The sequence below is a fragment of the Melitaea cinxia genome, chromosome 23 (assembly GCF_905220565.1).
Source record: "Melitaea cinxia chromosome 23, ilMelCinx1.1, whole genome shotgun sequence".
Taxonomy (NCBI): domain Eukaryota; kingdom Metazoa; phylum Arthropoda; class Insecta; order Lepidoptera; family Nymphalidae; genus Melitaea; species Melitaea cinxia.
Window position 1 is genome coordinate 7,781,529 of NC_059416.1, and position 21,209 is coordinate 7,802,737.

Genomic DNA, 21,209 nt, shown 5'->3' on the forward strand with positions numbered 1-21,209 from the left:
GTTTTACTTGTCGATGTGAATTGAAATCGATTTTTTTTCAAAACAAACACTGTTATTGATATTAGTACAAATATTAAGAAGCTTACCTCGCTCTTTGAATGATGTCAAAGGTGTCCAAACTTGAAAAGTCCATCGGCTTGTTTTCTAGCTCGTCTTTGGGTATTTCGGCAAACTGGAAATGAAAAATATTAAAATATATAACATAAAAATGTTAAAAAACGACCGTAACTTTAATGTATAAATACATTTAAAACGTTAAATCTATATAAATAAAAACCGCCCAAGAGCGAGTCGGACTCGCGCTAAGAGGGTTCCGTACCAAAATTATTAAAAATATTTTTATTATATGATGTAACTAAAAATTTATGCTTTTCGCAATTTTTTCTTTACCTGTGCTATACGATGTGGCTTCTTACTAAATTTCAAGATTCTGAGATCACGGGAAGTACCTGTAGGTTTTGATTCCCTTACGAGTACAGAAAATTTGCAGCATAAGCGGCTGTATTTTTTGATTGCCGTGGCTTAGAAGTTAAATTTTGTCACAGCTCTAAGGGACAATAGATTGAGTATTTAATATGAATTTTAGCTTGATACCTCCACGCGTTCCTCAGAAAAGGGGGTCTTGACAGACAAACGGACAACAAAGTGATACTATAAGGGTTAAGTTTTTCCTTTTGAGGTACGGAACCCTAAAAATGAATCTCCGAAACGTATGTAAGAGTATAATTTCCGAACGATTGCATCAAATTGGACAATTGGTGTGGTTTTTAACAATTCTTATAAAAGAATTTATTTTTTTATAATTTAAAGTTCATGTGATTGATTTTTTTTTTATTCTTACCTTCTGGAAAAGTAGTTTCGACTGCAACCAAGATAAAAAGTAGACCGGGAGAGAAGCGCCTTCCTTGCCGATGAGAGCTACTTTAACTGCTGTTTTTTCCAACTACAAGAAAACTTCGATATCAAAATTTTGCGTTAATAAAATACGTATTTAAATGGTTTGCAAAAAAAAGGTACTAAACATTTTTTTTTACAGAAACTATATTTATTGAAAACACAATCAATATAAGTACGAAATCTGTGTATTGAATTTAAATATTAAAACTAAACTAAATATTAAAAATAAAAACGTTTATTTAACTTCTCTTGATGTGTGTGATGATTGGTGTTTGGATTTAACGATTTATAAAACTGAATGAAATGATTCACATAAGTATGTTGTTTCACATATTGAAACATATACGGTTCATTTTAGTTCTGCTAAGTGTTATAATTTGATGTTTTAAAGACTACCAACCTTTACTTATTGGATCAGAATATTATCAAAATCGGACCAATATTATAGTTTACATTTAGGTTAAAAAAAAAAACAAAAAACTCAATAATCAAATGCATTTTTCAAAAAATAGTTCTATTACCTCGTCGAATTTTTCTCTGAGAGTCTTTTCGGTAAGTATTCCATTTTCCTGTACCTCTTGAGGGATTCCCTTCAATACTGTTTGTACTAGTTTGTCGTCTTTGCCTACACAAATATAAAGAGTAGTTTAGTAGTAGTAAGTATTCAATATGATATTAATATAGCAGTTGAAATAAAAATTTTACTTGAATTTCAACAATTCTATTTTTGGTTAGAAATAGAACGAAGAAAAAGATTTATACCAAATTTAAAACTAATAAATTAAAATTATAATGGATAACTGCAAAATGTTTATTTTGAATGTGAGAAAAAAGCGACATTACGTACAAAATATTCTATTCTACTGAGGTAACTTCTGAGTTATGTTAATAAACAATTATTTGTAAGTTTTTTTTTATGTCACTAGGTCGGCAAACAAGCGTACGGCTCACCTGATGGTAAGCGATTACCGTAGCTTATAGACACCTGCACCACCAGAAGCATAGCAAGCGCGTTGCCGACCCAATCCCCAATCCCCCCAGCGAGCAGCGCCTCGGCCGCCGTGTGTGCGCGAGTGCGAGGGTGCCTGTGTGTGTGTGTGCGCGCTCACCGGCGCTGTGCAGCGCCTGCAGCTCGGCGCGCAGCGCGGCGCGCGGCCCGGCGCGGCGCGCGGCGGCGAGCAGCGCCTCGGCCGCCGTGTGTGCGCGAGTGCGAGGGTGCCTGTGTGTGTGTGTGCGCGCTCACCGGCGCTGTGCAGCGCCTGCAGCTCGGCGCGCGGCGGCGAGCAGCGCCTCGGCCGCCGTGTGTGCGCGAGTGCGAGGGTGCCTGTGTGTGTGTGTGCGCGCTCACCGGCGCTGTGCAGCGCCTGCAGCTCGGCGCGCAGCGCGGCGCGCGGCCCGGCGCGGCGCGCGGCGGCGAGCAGCGCCTCGGCCGCCGTGTGTGCGCGAGTGCGAGGGTGCCTGTGTGTGTGTGTGCGCGCTCACCGGCGCTGTGCAGCGCCTGCAGCTCGGCGCGCAGCGCGGCGCGCGGCCCGGCGCGGCGCGCGGCGGCGAGCAGCGCCTCGGCCGCCGTGTGTGCGCGAGTGCGAGGGTGCCTGTGTGTGTGTGTGCGCGCTCACCGGCGCTGTGCAGCGCCTGCAGCTCGGCGCGCAGCGCGGCGCGCGGCCCGGCGCGGCGCGCGGCGGCGAGCAGCGCCTCGGCCGCCGTGTGTGCGCGAGTGCGAGGGTGCCTGTGTGTGTGTGTGCGCGCTCACCGGCGCTGTGCAGCGCCTGCAGCTCGGCGCGCAGCGCGGCGCGCGGCCCGGCGCGGCGCGCGGCGGCGAGCAGCGCCTCGGCCGCCGTGTGTGCGCGAGTGCGAGGGTGCCTGTGTGTGTGTGTGCGCGCTCACCGGCGCTGTGCAGCGCCTGCAGCTCGGCGCGCAGCGCGGCGCGCGGCCCGGCGCGGCGCGCGGCGGCGAGCAGCGCCTCGGCCGCCGTGTGTGCGCGAGTGCGAGGGTGCCTGTGTGTGTGTGTGCGCGCTCACCGGCGCTGTGCAGCGCCTGCAGCTCGGCGCGCGGCGGCGAGCAGCGCCTCGGCCGCCGTGTGTGCGCGAGTGCGAGGGTGCCTGTGTGTGTGTGTGCGCGCTCACCGGCGCTGTGCAGCGCCTGCAGCTCGGCGCGCAGCGCGGCGCGCGGCCCGGCGCGGCGCGCGGCGGCGAGCAGCGCCTCGGCCGCCGTGTGTGCGCGAGTGCGAGGGTGCCTGTGTGTGTGTGTGCGCGCTCACCGGCGCTGTGCAGCGCCTGCAGCTCGGCGCGCAGCGCGGCGCGCGGCCCGGCGCGGCGCGCGGCGGCGAGCAGCGCCTCGGCCGCCGTGTGTGCGCGAGTGCGAGGGTGCCTGTGTGTGTGTGTGCGCGCTCACCGGCGCTGTGCAGCGCCTGCAGCTCGGCGCGCAGCGCGGCGCGCGGCCCGGCGCGGCGCGCGGCGGCGAGCAGCGCCTCGGCCGCCGTGTGTGCGCGAGTGCGAGGGTGCCTGTGTGTGTGTGTGCGCGCTCACCGGCGCTGTGCAGCGCCTGCAGCTCGGCGCGCGGCGGCGAGCAGCGCCTCGGCCGCCGTGTGTGCGCGAGTGCGAGGGTGCCTGTGTGTGTGTGTGCGCGCTCACCGGCGCTGTGCAGCGCCTGCAGCTCGGCGCGCGGCGGCGAGCAGCGCCTCGGCCGCCGTGTGTGCGCGAGTGCGAGGGTGCCTGTGTGTGTGTGTGCGCGCTCACCGGCGCTGTGCAGCGCCTGCAGCTCGGCGCGCGGCGGCGAGCAGCGCCTCGGCCGCCGTGTGTGCGCGAGTGCGAGGGTGCCTGTGTGTGTGTGTGCGCGCTCACCGGCGCTGTGCAGCGCCTGCAGCTCGGCGCGCAGCGCGGCGCGCGGCCCGGCGCGGCGCGCGGCGGCGAGCAGCGCCTCGGCCGCCGTGTGTGCGCGAGTGCGAGGGTGCCTGTGTGTGTGTGTGCGCGCTCACCGGCGCTGTGCAGCGCCTGCAGCTCGGCGCGCAGCGCGGCGCGCGGCCCGGCGCGGCGCGCGGCGGCGAGCAGCGCCTCGGCCGCCGTGTGTGCGCGAGTGCGAGGGTGCCTGTGTGTGTGTGTGCGCGCTCACCGGCGCTGTGCAGCGCCTGCAGCTCGGCGCGCAGCGCGGCGCGCGGCCCGGCGCGGCGCGCGGCGGCGAGCAGCGCCTCGGCCGCCGTGTGTGCGCGAGTGCGAGGGTGCCTGTGTGTGTGTGTGCGCGCTCACCGGCGCTGTGCAGCGCCTGCAGCTCGGCGCGCAGCGCGGCGCGCGGCCCGGCGCGGCGCGCGGCGGCGAGCAGCGCCTCGGCCGCCGTGTGTGCGCGAGTGCGAGGGTGCCTGTGTGTGTGTGTGCGCGCTCACCGGCGCTGTGCAGCGCCTGCAGCTCGGCGCGCGGCGGCGAGCAGCGCCTCGGCCGCCGTGTGTGCGCGAGTGCGAGGGTGCCTGTGTGTGTGTGTGCGCGCTCACCGGCGCTGTGCAGCGCCTGCAGCTCGGCGCGCAGCGCGGCGCGCGGCCCGGCGCGGCGCGCGGCGGCGAGCAGCGCCTCGGCCGCCGTGTGTGCGCGAGTGCGAGGGTGCCTGTGTGTGTGTGTGCGCGCTCACCGGCGCTGTGCAGCGCCTGCAGCTCGGCGCGCGGCGGCGAGCAGCGCCTCGGCCGCCGTGTGTGCGCGAGTGCGAGGGTGCCTGTGTGTGTGTGTGCGCGCTCACCGGCGCTGTGCAGCGCCTGCAGCTCGGCGCGCAGCGCGGCGCGCGGCCCGGCGCGGCGCGCGGCGGCGAGCAGCGCCTCGGCCGCCGTGTGTGCGCGAGTGCGAGGGTGCCTGTGTGTGTGTGTGCGCGCTCACCGGCGCTGTGCAGCGCCTGCAGCTCGGCGCGCAGCGCGGCGCGCGGCCCGGCGCGGCGCGCGGCGGCGAGCAGCGCCTCGGCCGCCGTGTGTGCGCGAGTGCGAGGGTGCCTGTGTGTGTGTGTGCGCGCTCACCGGCGCTGTGCAGCGCCTGCAGCTCGGCGCGCGGCGGCGAGCAGCGCCTCGGCCGCCGTGTGTGCGCGAGTGCGAGGGTGCCTGTGTGTGTGTGTGCGCGCTCACCGGCGCTGTGCAGCGCCTGCAGCTCGGCGCGCGGCGGCGAGCAGCGCCTCGGCCGCCGTGTGTGCGCGAGTGCGAGGGTGCCTGTGTGTGTGTGTGCGCGCTCACCGGCGCTGTGCAGCGCCTGCAGCTCGGCGCGCAGCGCGGCGCGCGGCCCGGCGCGGCGCGCGGCGGCGAGCAGCGCCTCGGCCGCCGTGTGTGCGCGAGTGCGAGGGTGCCTGTGTGTGTGTGTGCGCGCTCACCGGCGCTGTGCAGCGCCTGCAGCTCGGCGCGCGGCGGCGAGCAGCGCCTCGGCCGCCGTGTGTGCGCGAGTGCGAGGGTGCCTGTGTGTGTGTGTGCGCGCTCACCGGCGCTGTGCAGCGCCTGCAGCTCGGCGCGCAGCGCGGCGCGCGGCCCGGCGCGGCGCGCGGCGGCGAGCAGCGCCTCGGCCGCCGTGTGTGCGCGAGTGCGAGGGTGCCTGTGTGTGTGTGTGCGCGCTCACCGGCGCTGTGCAGCGCCTGCAGCTCGGCGCGCAGCGCGGCGCGCGGCCCGGCGCGGCGCGCGGCGGCGAGCAGCGCCTCGGCCGCCGTGTGTGCGCGAGTGCGAGGGTGCCTGTGTGTGTGTGTGCGCGCTCACCGGCGCTGTGCAGCGCCTGCAGCTCGGCGCGCAGCGCGGCGCGCGGCCCGGCGCGGCGCGCGGCGGCGAGCAGCGCCTCGGCCGCCGTGTGTGCGCGAGTGCGAGGGTGCCTGTGTGTGTGTGTGCGCGCTCACCGGCGCTGTGCAGCGCCTGCAGCTCGGCGCGCAGCGCGGCGCGCGGCCCGGCGCGGCGCGCGGCGGCGAGCAGCGCCTCGGCCGCCGTGTGTGCGCGAGTGCGAGGGTGCCTGTGTGTGTGTGTGCGCGCTCACCGGCGCTGTGCAGCGCCTGCAGCTCGGCGCGCAGCGCGGCGCGCGGCCCGGCGCGGCGCGCGGCGGCGAGCAGCGCCTCGGCCGCCGTGTGTGCGCGAGTGCGAGGGTGCCTGTGTGTGTGTGTGCGCGCTCACCGGCGCTGTGCAGCGCCTGCAGCTCGGCGCGCAGCGCGGCGCGCGGCCCGGCGCGGCGCGCGGCGGCGAGCAGCGCCTCGGCCGCCGTGTGTGCGCGAGTGCGAGGGTGCCTGTGTGTGTGTGTGCGCGCTCACCGGCGCTGTGCAGCGCCTGCAGCTCGGCGCGCAGCGCGGCGCGCGGCCCGGCGCGGCGCGCGGCGGCGAGCAGCGCCTCGGCCGCCGTGTGTGCGCGAGTGCGAGGGTGCCTGTGTGTGTGTGTGCGCGCTCACCGGCGCTGTGCAGCGCCTGCAGCTCGGCGCGCAGCGCGGCGCGCGGCCCGGCGCGGCGCGCGGCGGCGAGCAGCGCCTCGGCCGCCGTGTGTGCGCGAGTGCGAGGGTGCCTGTGTGTGTGTGTGCGCGCTCACCGGCGCTGTGCAGCGCCTGCAGCTCGGCGCGCAGCGCGGCGCGCGGCCCGGCGCGGCGCGCGGCGGCGAGCAGCGCCTCGGCCGCCGTGTGTGCGCGAGTGCGAGGGTGCCTGTGTGTGTGTGTGCGCGCTCACCGGCGCTGTGCAGCGCCTGCAGCTCGGCGCGCGGCGGCGAGCAGCGCCTCGGCCGCCGTGTGTGCGCGAGTGCGAGGGTGCCTGTGTGTGTGTGTGCGCGCTCACCGGCGCTGTGCAGCGCCTGCAGCTCGGCGCGCAGCGCGGCGCGCGGCCCGGCGCGGCGCGCGGCGGCGAGCAGCGCCTCGGCCGCCGTGTGTGCGCGAGTGCGAGGGTGCCTGTGTGTGTGTGTGCGCGCTCACCGGCGCTGTGCAGCGCCTGCAGCTCGGCGCGCAGCGCGGCGCGCGGCCCGGCGCGGCGCGCGGCGGCGAGCAGCGCCTCGGCCGCCGTGTGTGCGCGAGTGCGAGGGTGCCTGTGTGTGTGTGTGCGCGCTCACCGGCGCTGTGCAGCGCCTGCAGCTCGGCGCGCAGCGCGGCGCGCGGCCCGGCGCGGCGCGCGGCGGCGAGCAGCGCCTCGGCCGCCGTGTGTGCGCGAGTGCGAGGGTGCCTGTGTGTGTGTGTGCGCGCTCACCGGCGCTGTGCAGCGCCTGCAGCTCGGCGCGCAGCGCGGCGCGCGGCCCGGCGCGGCGCGCGGCGGCGAGCAGCGCCTCGGCCGCCGTGTGTGCGCGAGTGCGAGGGTGCCTGTGTGTGTGTGTGCGCGCTCACCGGCGCTGTGCAGCGCCTGCAGCTCGGCGCGCAGCGCGGCGCGCGGCCCGGCGCGGCGCGCGGCGGCGAGCAGCGCCTCGGCCGCCGTGTGTGCGCGAGTGCGAGGGTGCCTGTGTGTGTGTGTGCGCGCTCACCGGCGCTGTGCAGCGCCTGCAGCTCGGCGCGCAGCGCGGCGCGCGGCCCGGCGCGGCGCGCGGCGGCGAGCAGCGCCTCGGCCGCCGTGTGTGCGCGAGTGCGAGGGTGCCTGTGTGTGTGTGTGCGCGCTCACCGGCGCTGTGCAGCGCCTGCAGCTCGGCGCGCAGCGCGGCGCGCGGCCCGGCGCGGCGCGCGGCGGCGAGCAGCGCCTCGGCCGCCGTGTGTGCGCGAGTGCGAGGGTGCCTGTGTGTGTGTGTGCGCGCTCACCGGCGCTGTGCAGCGCCTGCAGCTCGGCGCGCAGCGCGGCGCGCGGCCCGGCGCGGCGCGCGGCGGCGAGCAGCGCCTCGGCCGCCGTGTGTGCGCGAGTGCGAGGGTGCCTGTGTGTGTGTGTGCGCGCTCACCGGCGCTGTGCAGCGCCTGCAGCTCGGCGCGCAGCGCGGCGCGCGGCCCGGCGCGGCGCGCGGCGGCGAGCAGCGCCTCGGCCGCCGTGTGTGCGCGAGTGCGAGGGTGCCTGTGTGTGTGTGTGCGCGCTCACCGGCGCTGTGCAGCGCCTGCAGCTCGGCGCGCAGCGCGGCGCGCGGCCCGGCGCGGCGCGCGGCGGCGAGCAGCGCCTCGGCCGCCGTGTGTGCGCGAGTGCGAGGGTGCCTGTGTGTGTGTGTGCGCGCTCACCGGCGCTGTGCAGCGCCTGCAGCTCGGCGCGCAGCGCGGCGCGCGGCCCGGCGCGGCGCGCGGCGGCGAGCAGCGCCTCGGCCGCCGTGTGTGCGCGAGTGCGAGGGTGCCTGTGTGTGTGTGTGCGCGCTCACCGGCGCTGTGCAGCGCCTGCAGCTCGGCGCGCAGCGCGGCGCGCGGCCCGGCGCGGCGCGCGGCGGCGAGCAGCGCCTCGGCCGCCGTGTGTGCGCGAGTGCGAGGGTGCCTGTGTGTGTGTGTGCGCGCTCACCGGCGCTGTGCAGCGCCTGCAGCTCGGCGCGCGGCGGCGAGCAGCGCCTCGGCCGCCGTGTGTGCGCGAGTGCGAGGGTGCCTGTGTGTGTGTGTGCGCGCTCACCGGCGCTGTGCAGCGCCTGCAGCTCGGCGCGCAGCGCGGCGCGCGGCCCGGCGCGGCGCGCGGCGGCGAGCAGCGCCTCGGCCGCCGTGTGTGCGCGAGTGCGAGGGTGCCTGTGTGTGTGTGTGCGCGCTCACCGGCGCTGTGCAGCGCCTGCAGCTCGGCGCGCAGCGCGGCGCGCGGCCCGGCGCGGCGCGCGGCGGCGAGCAGCGCCTCGGCCGCGGCCCACAGCGACGCCGAGCGCCGCGCCTCCGCCTCCGCCTTGGAGCGTGCTGCCAACACCGCACTCGTTTACTCACACTTTATTGTACACGACTACGTTCTAGACATTAAACACGCTCAAAAACGGTTGAAGACCGTGAGACAAAATGGACGGACTTATAACTGTTTAGAGATTAACTATACTAGCTAGAGAACGGAATAGGTGGTGCAATTATATAATAAACTTGCTAATGTATATTATATATTTGTATTCTGTATTAGTATTCACTTCAGCCTGTAATATCCCACTACTGAACATAGGCCTCTTTCCCCATGTAGAAGAAGGATCAGAGCTTAATCCACCACGCTGCTCCAATGCGAGTTGGCGGATATATTCACTACTATGAGTAACGATCGCTATCAGGTGTATATGATAACAACCGGGACGACGGCTTAACGTGCTCTCCGAGGCACAGTGAAGAGACCCAGAGACACTGTATTAGTATACAAAATATTAATTCATTAGTCATTTGAGGGTAAGATAAATCTTCTTTTGTAAGCCAGTCTCTTATTAAAGATATAAAAGGATGAACGTGGTTTCCTTTTTATAAGTTTCGTAGAATCCCCAGGAATCCAGTCTTTTTCGAAAAATATAACAAATCCATTATTAATATTGCACATAAAGATAAACAAAAATAATCGAATAACATATTTTTATTGGCCGCGTTGGCGCAACGGTTACAACCATGGATTGTACCTGTTGCGCTGGCGATTGCGGGTTCGATCCCCACACATGACAAACGTTTGTATTAGCCATACAGGTGTTTGCCGTGGTCTAGATGTTTGTGCAGTCCCTGTGGATCTCCCCGCCATGCCTCGGAAAGCACGTTAAACCGTCGGTCCCGGTTGTTATCATGTACACCTAATAGCGATCGTTACTCATCCACTCAGCGCCAACGCGGCGGTTTTACAGTAATATACGAAACGTAACTCTCTCTCTCTTTCTACCTTCACTAACTTCTCTATCTCTCTCTCAACTTCCGTTCTCCTCGCCCTATCACACTTTTCGCAACGCTCTCGTCACGCATTCATCAGCTTACTCTAGGTTTCAGTTCAATAACACATAACATATTAAAACTTACATTTCAAAGTTTGTTCGATGGCCTTCAGTTTCCCAGCCATAGCGCCGAGTTCTTTCTTGAACAAAACTCGCTCCTTCTCTACTTGCTCAGACACTGAGCGACTGAATTTACCCATAACCTGTAATAATTTATTAAGAATATTCTTCAATTTAATATTTATATTAAATATATATTTAATATGTATCAGTCAGCTTTCACTTAAAATAAAATAAAATAAAAACATAACCATTAAGTTGCCTAACTTAGGAACAGAGGGACATAAGTAAAGCATATTTATCTATTAATACATAATAAATGGGCTATTATACTCTATAACTTATTTAATCTATCTTTATAATATACATTTTAAAGTAGATATAGGCATATTATATACACATATTAGAAAGAAACAACCGATCTGGTCTAGCTGTGCGAGTAGTCGCCTAAAACACCGACGGTTCGCGGCTTCGATTCCCACTCGGGATTGAAATTTGTATTTTTTCAAATATTTCTTTTCCTTTTTGGATGTCTGTCCTTGTGGGTCTCCCCACCGTGCCTCGGAGAGCACGTTAAGCTGTCGGTTCCGGTTGTTTTCGTGTAGACCTGATAGCGCTCGTTACTCATAGTGTGTATCATATATCCGCCAACCCGCAATGGAAAAGCATGATGGATTAAACTCTAATAAATCTCCTACATTTGGAACGAGGCCTATGCCCAGCATTGTGATATTACAGCCTGAACGTGTATTAGAAAGAAAACATAAAACAAGAAAAAAATATTTGACATCTCAATAAACATTATTATCATTAATAAATACATTACCTCCTTTTCTTTCTTAGCTAGTTTGTCTTGTAAGACTTCCTGCTGAATCTCGAACTGTTTCTTCAGTTGTTCTCTAAGTACCCTATTTGCCTCCGCTTGTATTTCCAAACTCTAAAACAAAAAGTCAGAGAATTAAAATTTCTTACTTCTGTATATTCTTACCGTCGCGCATATTTTTACTTTTTTATTTATGTAAAAAAGTATAAATCTAGATGATCCACGCAACGTCACACTACTCAACCTGAGAAAGCAATACTATGGCTTATAACCTAAGTAATGACCTCTTCATAACATTATTAAAAATTATAAATATTTTACAGATTATTATTACCACATAGTTATAATTATGTATAAATAACTTACATAAATATCAATACCTTTCAATCTGTAATGATTTTTGTTTCAAAATACTCAAATAATTAAATAAATCTTTAGATAAAAAATAATATAATATACCTTCTTTTGGTATTCTCTTTCCTTTTCTAATCTTTCTCTCTTGATCATGTCTTCGACTTTCGCTTCGATTATAGCCTTTTCGTCGTGACCTAATAAAGAAAAAAATATTTAACATTTATTAATAACTAACTGACGATGAAGACACAAGTATATTACATAATATTAACAAATAGGTTAGGTTGCGCAAAATTTGTAAAACAATTTCCTTTTCTTATATATAATATGTAGCCTACTTAAATATGAATTATTAGTAATAAATCAAATAATATTATATACATATAAAACATATTATTTATCTTTTATGTATATTTATTATTTATTACATATCTTTAAATATCTTTCATATTTCTATATTTAATATAAAATTATTTATTATTTTGGAATAAAAAATATATCGCTTGAACACGACGCGGCGCACGAGCGGCCGGCTCGATGCCCCTCAGACCGGATCCGCACTCCCGCAAGCCCGTGTCGCTTACAACCAATTGCTTGTATTGTTAAATGTTTTATAGTGCTTCTAGCTTACGAACTGTATCATCCTATCAATAATTTTTCTCCTTCTTTGACTATAGTTTTTGTTTTCTTGTGCATATTATAATAACTGCTTATTATTATTTGTGTGTGTTATTAAAAAACGTTAGTTTAATAAAGACAGACGATAGTGTGGAAATTGTGCTTTATTATTACCATCCCACTGCAAACACTATATATATATATATATATCAGTAAAAATAAATCGCTATATGTGGTGTTAAGTGCACAACTCAAGAAGGACTAAACCAATCCGGCTAATCCTTCTTTACGTTTTCTAACATATTTATTTATTTATATTATTATATTGTAGGTTCTTCCGGAACCAAGAATTAAGACGATTCAGCAAAAAAAAAAACGAGTTTGCTTTATACCACACGACAGAAGTAAAACTTCTGTGACTGGCTGTGAAGGAAAGAGAGAAAGAAACTATGTGCTCGCACCTATCTCTTGTTCCCTTCGCCTCGCTCTATATCTCTTTTCATAACGCTCTCGTCACGCATTCACAAAGAAGTTTTACTTCAAAAAACCCCACACAAAACGTAACGATTATTTAAATTAGACGCGATTGACAGTTCGCAAGATCTGTAACCGTAACTGTAGCCGAAATAAGATTACCGCATAATAAAAAAAAATTACTTACATTCAATTGCTCTGTTGATCTTCAATTCTCTCAGCGTCTGAAGTTCAGCAATTTCATTTTGTAGAAATTGAATCTGAAACACATTATTATCAATGTTTAAATATTTACTATGTAAGCTGTTAGGCAATTTTTCACACTGTGGAATTAAAATATATTTATCTATATTAGCCTGCTGTTTGTTACTTAAAACGGACATTAAGTTGTCTTAGGGGTTTAAAATACGTAAAGCCAAAGGGGGATCTAAGGAAATGTGTCATTAGCACTACATTAATTTTTGGAAGTTCACTTCTTTAGAATCGTTGTGATTTGAAACTCGATGAAACGAAAGTTCGTCACGATAAAGAAAGAGACCCATATGTATAGGAGAGAGTGAAATAGAATACATTATTGCTCAAAACGAGTAAGCGACACGTTTTGGATTAAACTTACGACTTTTCAGAAATTTCACATATCGCCGTGTATAAATTGCACATACACACACACACACACTTTTACATTTTTATCATTACTTGTATAGTTTGGTATAGTCTATAATCTCCAGACATATCACAAAAAGGAGGGAAGGGGGGGGGGGGGGAAAATGTACTAAAACATCACATTATTAATGGACGACCGACCCCTAGACTGTTCTATAAAATTTTTCTTGACCGAAATCTCATTCTCAGATATTTAGAAGCCTTATTTACTGTTAAACAGATATATATTTATTTGCTGTCGTGACTTAATATCTGTGGTCACTAAAAGTCGTGAAAAATGAGGAAAGGAATTCAAAATAGTCATATTTTGCATGATGTATTTTATAGACGGCGCCTTAGGAACATACGAATGTGTTTAAATGATAAATATTTTTAACCGACTTCCAAAAAAGGAGGAGGTTCTCAATTCGACTGTATTTTTTTTTTTATGTATTTTACATCAGAACTTTTGACCGGGTAGACCGATTTCGACAAATTTTGTTTTAATCGAAAAGTGGTGTGTGCCAATTGGTCCCATTTAAATTTATTTGAGATCTAACAACTACTTTTCGAGTTATATCTAATAATGCCTTTTTACTTGACGCTTTTTTCGTCGACCTACGTTGTATTATACCGCATAACTTTCAACTGGATGTACCGATTTTGATAATTCTTTTTTTGTTAGAAAGGGGATAACTCTAGTTTGGTACCGTGATAAGGAAACCAGGATCTGATGATGAGATCCCAGAGAAATCGAGGGAAACTCTTGAAAATCCGTAATAACTTTTTACTGGGTGTACTGATTTTGATAATTTTTAATTTAATCGAAAGCTGATGTTTATCATGTGGTCACATATAAATTTTATCGAGATCTGATAACTACTTTTTGAGTAATCTTTGATAACGCGTAGTTGCTTGACTATTTTTTCGTCGATCTACGTTGTATTACTTGTCGATGTAATTGAAATCGGTTTTTTTTCGTTTGCGAGCAAACACAATTATTTTTTTTATTAAAGATACCTGTTTTAAAGTATACATAAGCAGAAGGTCAGTGTCTCCGCGTATGTCAAGTTGTCGGGCACCGAGGTCGACTCCTGGGAACAACATTTGTAATTCCTCTTTGTACGCCATTCGGGCTGCTTCTACCTGAAATTATTATAATTTTTAGCAAAACAAGATATATTAAAATTATATTTTAAAAAAGGTTAGAATCAAAACTCTTCTAGTGATAAAATTGCCTTTGACCGCTTTGAAAATTAGCCATTATTTGTCATAAAAAGTAAATGACAAAAAAATGTTATTGTGGGATATCCATAAGAGATAGACATATACCATAGCGGAGTTTTCTGTAGACCTTTTCAATGTGTACAATACTTAGTACATTATTTTGATAAATCTCGTAGGGTTCAGGCTGCGTTTGCAATGTAAGCGGAAAAAATGTAATTATTTACGACATCACATTAGAAACCTCAAAAATAACAGTATTCTCCACTATTTAATGGGTGTTATTATACATATAAACCTCCCTCTTCAATCACTCTATCTATTAAAAAAAACTACATCAAAATCCGTTGCGTAGTTCTAAAGATTTAAGCATACATAGGGATATAGGGACATAGGGACAGAGAAAGCGACTTTGTTTTATACTATGTAGTGATGTTCGTAAAATTAATATTAAAATAAGTTTTCTTTTACTCTCATATTGGATGGACTCTTATAATTGGTAAAGTATAAAAAAAAACTGATTATGATATGGTGATTATTGAAGTTAAACACATCGAAACCATTATGAAAATTAACATAGATTTAAAAATACAAACTTCAATATAATTGTCAAATTCCCACCTTATTCCAATACCTGTCACTCAAAACGGCTTTGTTCAAACATTCCTTGTAAGCCGTTTCAGCCTCATTCAAGTCTGATCTAAATTGCTTTATGTATCTTGTTGTCGCTGCAATACTTTCCGGAGGAGCTTGGACACCGGCTTTTATCATACGGTCTAAAGTATCTGTAGTGATAGAAACATACATATAATTTATAGTAGTGACGATGTACTTAATGTGAGATTTATTTTTAAAGAGTAGGTGGTGAGTTTCTTGCCTATTCTTCTGGTGGTAGCTTTACTTTTACAAATGAATATAAAATTCCGATATGTAAAATGTCGATTCGAAGGTGCTTTTGAAGCCTATTTGAATAAACATAATTTTGATTTTTATAAATATGAGTGAATTTAGTGATGCTATGTTTCATGCAAGATATTATCAGTATATAATAAAACGGTTTTTTTTAAGAGTAGCTGCGGGGTTGCTTGCTCATCTCTGTAGAATCTAGATTCCGAATCTGTGGTAGTTTCACATTTAACTACAATTGAGGCTAATCAAATTACAATTTTTGAATGATGTCAAAACTCCTTTGAAATGTATCGAAACATTATCATTACCAATCAACTGAATTGATTCGTCAAAAGCCTCTCTGCTGGGTAAAGCTTTTTTTCCATATAAGAGAAAGGTAAGGAGCATAACTGCGGTCACCAATCGCCTGCCCAGCGTGGTGACTATGGGCAACACACATGGGTTCACGCCATTTTTGGCGCGAACTTGTGGAGGCCTATGTCCAACAGTGGCCAGCGATAGGCTGAAGTGGTGAAGGAGCATAAAACACAACGCTGCTCCAATGCGGGTTGGCATATTCCTTACTATGAGTAATGATCGCTATCAAGTGTATATGATAATAACCTGAGACCTAGAGACCTGATAAGAAGACCCACAAAGACCGACATCCAAACAAAAACAAGAATTAAGAGACAAGATTTAGCAACAGATTTTTGCCCAAATGCGAATATTCATGTCTAGCGGGAATCAAACCCGCAATAGCTGGTGTTAGGTGTTTCGCCGAGACACCGAACTATCTATATACTAGTTTAATATAAGCAGTTTAAGCGAGTTTCAACAAACGAACCTAACTTTTCCATGCATTCATTTTGAAGATTATTATGAATTTTTATTATATCTATAGGAATAACACTTACCAATAGCCAATTTAGCTTTAGCAGCAGCTTCCTGAGCCTTCTTGATAGTGTTGTCGCGTTCATTTTGAGCGCTCTGAACGGCAGAGAAATGTTTCCTATCCAAATCATTCAGTGATGACTCCACAATCTAAAAAACGGTTATAGAATCAGTACCTTACCTAGCGGTAAAGCTAAATTATCTCTATTTAAGATTGAAAAATAAATGTGTGTCACAAGGCTAGATTATTAAGGCTGGCTATTGCGCAACACACTCACTCTATCAAACACATTGTATAAATTAATTTTCTATAAAATATATATAGAAATACGCCTTATAAGTAAAAAAAAAACATATATATGACCTAAAACAGCCTAAAGCATCTAATCCATATTCACTCGCGTTAATGTGAGGTAAAAACAATAAAATATGATATAGCCTACAGCCTTCCGCAGTTAATAGACAGCCCGTTGGCGCAGTTTGTAATGACCCCGCTTTCTGCTCCGAGGGTTGTGGGTTCGATTCCCACCCCGAGTCTGGGTGTAATATAAATATTTATTTATATATTTATATATGTATTATTTATAAGTATGTTTATCAAAAAAAAAATGTAGCTATATACCAGTCGGCTGTAACCTCTAACACAAGCATTAAGTTGCTTACTTTAGGAACAGACGACCGTGTGTGTATTGTGTAAATATTTATAGACAGCACAAAAGGAATTTTTCGAAAGTAATTTTTTCAAAAATAAGCGCATTCATACAAACGAACTCTTTAGCTTAAAAATATTAGTATAGATTACTGTAAAATTAATTTGTATTTTTGAAGTAAAACTGCTTTACGCACGCTTGGCTTGGGATTAAGCTGGTGAATGCGTGGCGAGAGCTTTAGGAAAAGTGTGATCGCGCGAGGCGAATGGAGCAAGAGAGAGAGCCGGCCTATTGTGTAGAAGTTTTACTTCAGTCGTGTGGTCTAAAGCACACTCGTTTTCTTATCTTTAACTTTTACCTTGTATAGAGCTTTGTTGTAACTTTCACAAGATTGCGTAGCTTTTTTATAATTATCGATGGCGATCTTGGTGTTTTCATGCATCTCGTGTTCTAATTCCACCATATCTTTAGTAATCTTTATGGGAATGGGACTTTGAGGATCACATTTCTCAGTTTGAACGAGGGTAGCTGAAAGAAAAAAATAAAAATTATGACAACGTTCGAATGATAATTAAAATTATTTATAAGTTTGATATTTGACAACTCGAACTATTATTAAAATGTTATTATTATTAAAATGTTATTATTATTAAAATGTTATTATTATTAAAATGTCATTATTATTAAAATTTACAGTAATTTAGTACCAGTTATTTTCACAATAGTTACTAGTTACCACCAGTTATTTTTTTTTTTATTGAAGCAAAACTTCTTTACGCATGCTTGACTTGGAGAGTAAGCTGGTGAATGCGTGACGAGAGAGTTACGAAAACTGTGATCAAGCGAGGCGAACAGAAGTTGAGAGGGAGATAGATATAAGATAGTGAAGATCGGTGCTAGTTACGCGAGCGCACACATACTAAATAATCCTTTGTCTCAAACTTACTTAAAACTTTGTATTTATAGTGTTTTTTACGTGTTTATTACGAACAGTGTTTTGTTTCATATTATAGTACCTGTTTCAAAATCAAATTCTATGTGTATTTTCAATTATTTCTTTGTTTTTGATAGTACTTTTATTGAATAAGTTGTGAACGCGGTGACTTTTAGTGACCTCTAAATCATCCGTTGTCACATAAGAACAAAGACTTTAAAATTCCGCCTAGTTTTTAAACTTCCTCTCTGAATTGGTTGCAATATTCGACCGAATCGTATATTGAGTGTTTGGTCTAGCGGCACGGGGTCTTGCTTTTGTAGTCGCGTGCGCTGTGACGATCCTGAGTTCAAACCCCGCTTCACTCGGAATTTAACATTTTTAAATATTAGCTATATTTTATCAAAATGAAATTTGCTTGCTGCAACTTGACGACAGGTGTCTCTGAGTGCTTGTCGTGTTCAAAGTGTAGTAATAATTATCACATCAAATGCTTATATCCATCTGATAAACGGAAAGAATTACCCACAGATACAAAAAAACATTGGATTTGTCCGGAATGTACGGTGGCTCAGCCAAGATCTGTTAGAAAGGATAGTACACCAGTGCGAGTGCAATCGATGTGTCATTTGCACAACGATGTTGATAATGTCAATTCTCGAAGAGGCGCCGCGTCTGAGGTTTATGATGATTGTGTCTTGGACTTAACTGATAGGACATCGCTTATCGACGTAATTAAATCTGTTATATCCACTGAATTGGCGAGTTTTAAAGCGGAAATCAATGTTATTATGAACCCAATTAAAGAAGAAATAAAATTAATTAAGAAAGAATTTGAAAATTTTAGAGAAAGTTTGGATTATATTAATACGAAATTCGAAGAAATGGTTAAGCGCATGGATAGTTTTCAGGAGGAAATTAAGGTTTTATCTAAGAAATGTATCGAAATCGGTAAATTGAGTAGTTCTATTGAAAAAATCGAATCCGAAAACAATAATCGAGAACAATGGGCTCGTAAGTCTAATGTAGAAATATATGGAATTCCCGAAAAGAAAAATGAAAATCTTATTTCTCTGTTACAGACTATAGTTAATAAGACAGATCTACAAATAAATATGAATACTGATATCGATTTCGTTACTAGGGTGGCCTCTAAAAAGTCTGAAAATAAGAAAACCAAACCGATTATTGTACGTTTTTTATGCCGATGGAAAAAAGATGAATTTTTATCAGTTGTCAGAAAATTAAAGCTCAGAGGTACCGATATTGGTTTTAATGATGGTAACAGTTCGATATTCTTCAACGATCATCTCACCAGCACAAATAAAGCGTTATTGCAATCGGTGAAGAAGGCAGCAAGTGATAAGAATTATATGTGTGGGTGAAAAACTGCAGTATTATGGCTCGTCGTTCCGATACTAGTCCAGTTTTGCACTTTACAAGTTTGAAAGATTTAAACAAAATTGCATGAGGATTATTGTTCATATAGTTATGTTATTTAATTTTAATGTGTGTTTGATTGTGTTTACTTTCATATTGTTATTATTATTATTGTTGAAATTGATCATGGTATATCGTGTGTTTTTGCGTTTTGGTTTTGGGGACATTATTATTATATATTGGGACTTACTCTTCTTTGAGTACAATATTGGACTCTCTCTTATTTTGACATTTATATTTGTGATTATTTTTAAACTGATTGTTAATGGCTAAGAATTTCTCAATTTTGTATCAGAACGTCCGCGGCTTACGTACTAAAACAAACTCATTTTTTAGGAGCATCTTGGGTGTGGATTATGATTTTATTTGTTTGACTGAAACATGGCTCTGTGATGGTATTTTCAGCGAAGAACTGTTTGATTCTAGATATTTGGTATATCGGCGTGATCGTGAGTATAAAAGTCGTGGTGATAGTATGGGTGGAGGTGTCTTAGTCGCAGTTAAGACCGATATACCGGTTCGATCGTCAGTATCAATTGATGTGAAGAATTTTGCTGGTGAAGTAATTAAAGTCTCTATTCCTTTAGAAATTGGACCTCTCCTTAAGCAGCTCCATATTTATTGTTGCTATTTTCCTCACAGTAGATTCCATGTTGAATCTCTCTGTGATTGTTTTGAACATATCACAAATGAAGTTTTGACGCATCCCGATGATAGTTTTTTTATAATTGGAGATTTTAACATTTCGAACTGTATTTGGGATTGGGATGGGAAATTTATGAGCATGTGTAACTTCGATGATAGTGACCCTGGAGTTGATTCTTTGTTCAGTTTCTTAAATATTACAGACCTAAAACAATTTAACAGTGTCCCTAATGAAAATGGGCGATATTTGGATTTAGTAATTAGCAACTCTCACTGTGTTGTGAGTCGCAATGATTCTCCTCTTACAAAGGAAGATGTCCATCATCCTACACTTAAGGTGAAATTAAGTATTGCTTATGATAGATCTACTTTTTCCACTCCTCGTAAGGTACGCTTATTTCGAAATGCTAATTATAATGAAATAAATGAAGTCATATCTGGTATTGATTGGTGTCATTTGCTTAGTAACGGCGATATCTCTGATGCTATAAATTTATTTTATGATACTATTAACTCCATAATTTCGCAATATGTTCCAGTAAAAACTTTAAAAGGCGACAAAAGGTATCCTTTTTGGTATACTAGTGGTCTAATAAAAATAATATGTGATAAGTTGCGTTGTCATAGGCGATGGAAAATCTATGGTCGAGTATCTGACTACAACATGTTCAGCTATCTGAGAAACCGTCAAAAACAAGTCCAAATTGAGTGTTATGATAAATATATATATCAATCAGAATTAAAAATTAATAGGAATAGTAAATTTTTTTGGGCTTTCATTAGGTCTAAAAGGGCTTCAGTAAATATACCTAAAGATGTTTTTTTCAAGAATGAGTGCACCTCCGATGCAAGCAAAATATGTCAATTTTTTAACGAACACTTTAAATCTGTCTATTCAGCGCCGTCTAACATTGCTAGTTCTTATGGGTCCCAAGGTAATGTGTCTTCTAAAAGTAATTTGTCGTTAGGACGTATTGAACTTACTGTTAATATTGTTATGAAATATCTCAGGCAGTTGAATGTTGATAAGGGTTCAGGACCGGATGGCTTGCCACCTATTTTTTTGCAATTGTGCCACAAATCTTTGGCTTATCCGCTTCTGCTTTTGTTTTCTTTATCTTTACGATCGGGTATCATGCCTGATATTTGGAAACGATCTTACGTTGTTCCTGTGTACAAGTCTGGTGATAGGCATAATGTTGAAAATTACAGACCGATTTCAAAATTGTCTACTGTTGCTAAATTGTTTGAGAAAATTGTGTATGACAATATTTATCCGAGTCTTAGGCCTTTCTTAATGAGTCAACAGCATGGGTTTGTGGACGGGAGATCAACGGAGAGTAATTTGTGTGAGTTTGTCCATCGCATTTCTATTGCCATGGATCAGGGTTACCAGGTGGATGTCGTGTATACCGACTATTCTAAGGCATTTGATAAGATACCACATGCAATATTGATAAATAAACTAGAAAGAGTCGGTATACATGGCGATCTACTTCGATGGCTTTCTTCTTACCTATATAACCGTAGCCAAGCAGTGACAGTGAAAGGGCATGTTTCCTCTTTTGTGCCCGTTTCTTCTGGTGTACCCCAGGGCTCGCACCTTGGTCCTCTACTTTTCAATATTTTTATAAATGATATACATAAATTTTTCGAGAATTCAGATATACTTCTTTATGCTGATGACATGAAAATTTTTAGGTGTGTATCTAATAATTCTGACTGCATACTACTTCAGAGTGACTTAAACAAATTGTGTGATTACTGCTCAGTGAATTCTATGTATCTGAACATAAAAAAATGCTACGTGATATCCTTTTCTCGTAAGACTAACACGATTAATTTTAATTATCAACTTAATCAAGAGACAATAACACGAGTTACCGAAGTGCGAGACTTGGGTGTTTACATCGATAGCAAATTGACTTTTAAGTCACATATTAATTTTGT

General features: G+C 48.2%; 1 protein-coding gene across 1 annotated transcript in view; it reads right to left on the reverse strand.

The window, feature by feature from the left end:
• The window catches only part of LOC123665184 (MICOS complex subunit Mic60-like), a 29,340-nt gene that overhangs the window by 1,334 nt on the left and 6,797 nt on the right, over window positions 1-21,209 (reverse strand). Inside the window, exons 6-17 of the mRNA XM_045599529.1 lie at window positions 16,599-16,768; window positions 15,614-15,740; window positions 14,430-14,593; window positions 13,605-13,730; window positions 12,130-12,202; window positions 10,956-11,044; window positions 10,500-10,610; window positions 9,699-9,816; window positions 8,493-8,627; window positions 1,419-1,522; window positions 842-943; window positions 87-172 (exon numbers count right to left, since the gene is read on the reverse strand). Of these exons, the coding sequence (XP_045455485.1) occupies window positions 87-172; window positions 842-943; window positions 1,419-1,522; window positions 8,493-8,627; window positions 9,699-9,816; window positions 10,500-10,610; window positions 10,956-11,044; window positions 12,130-12,202; window positions 13,605-13,730; window positions 14,430-14,593; window positions 15,614-15,740; window positions 16,599-16,768 (1,405 nt within the window). The remainder of the gene's footprint in view (window positions 1-86; window positions 173-841; window positions 944-1,418; window positions 1,523-8,492; window positions 8,628-9,698; window positions 9,817-10,499; window positions 10,611-10,955; window positions 11,045-12,129; window positions 12,203-13,604; window positions 13,731-14,429; window positions 14,594-15,613; window positions 15,741-16,598; window positions 16,769-21,209) is intronic.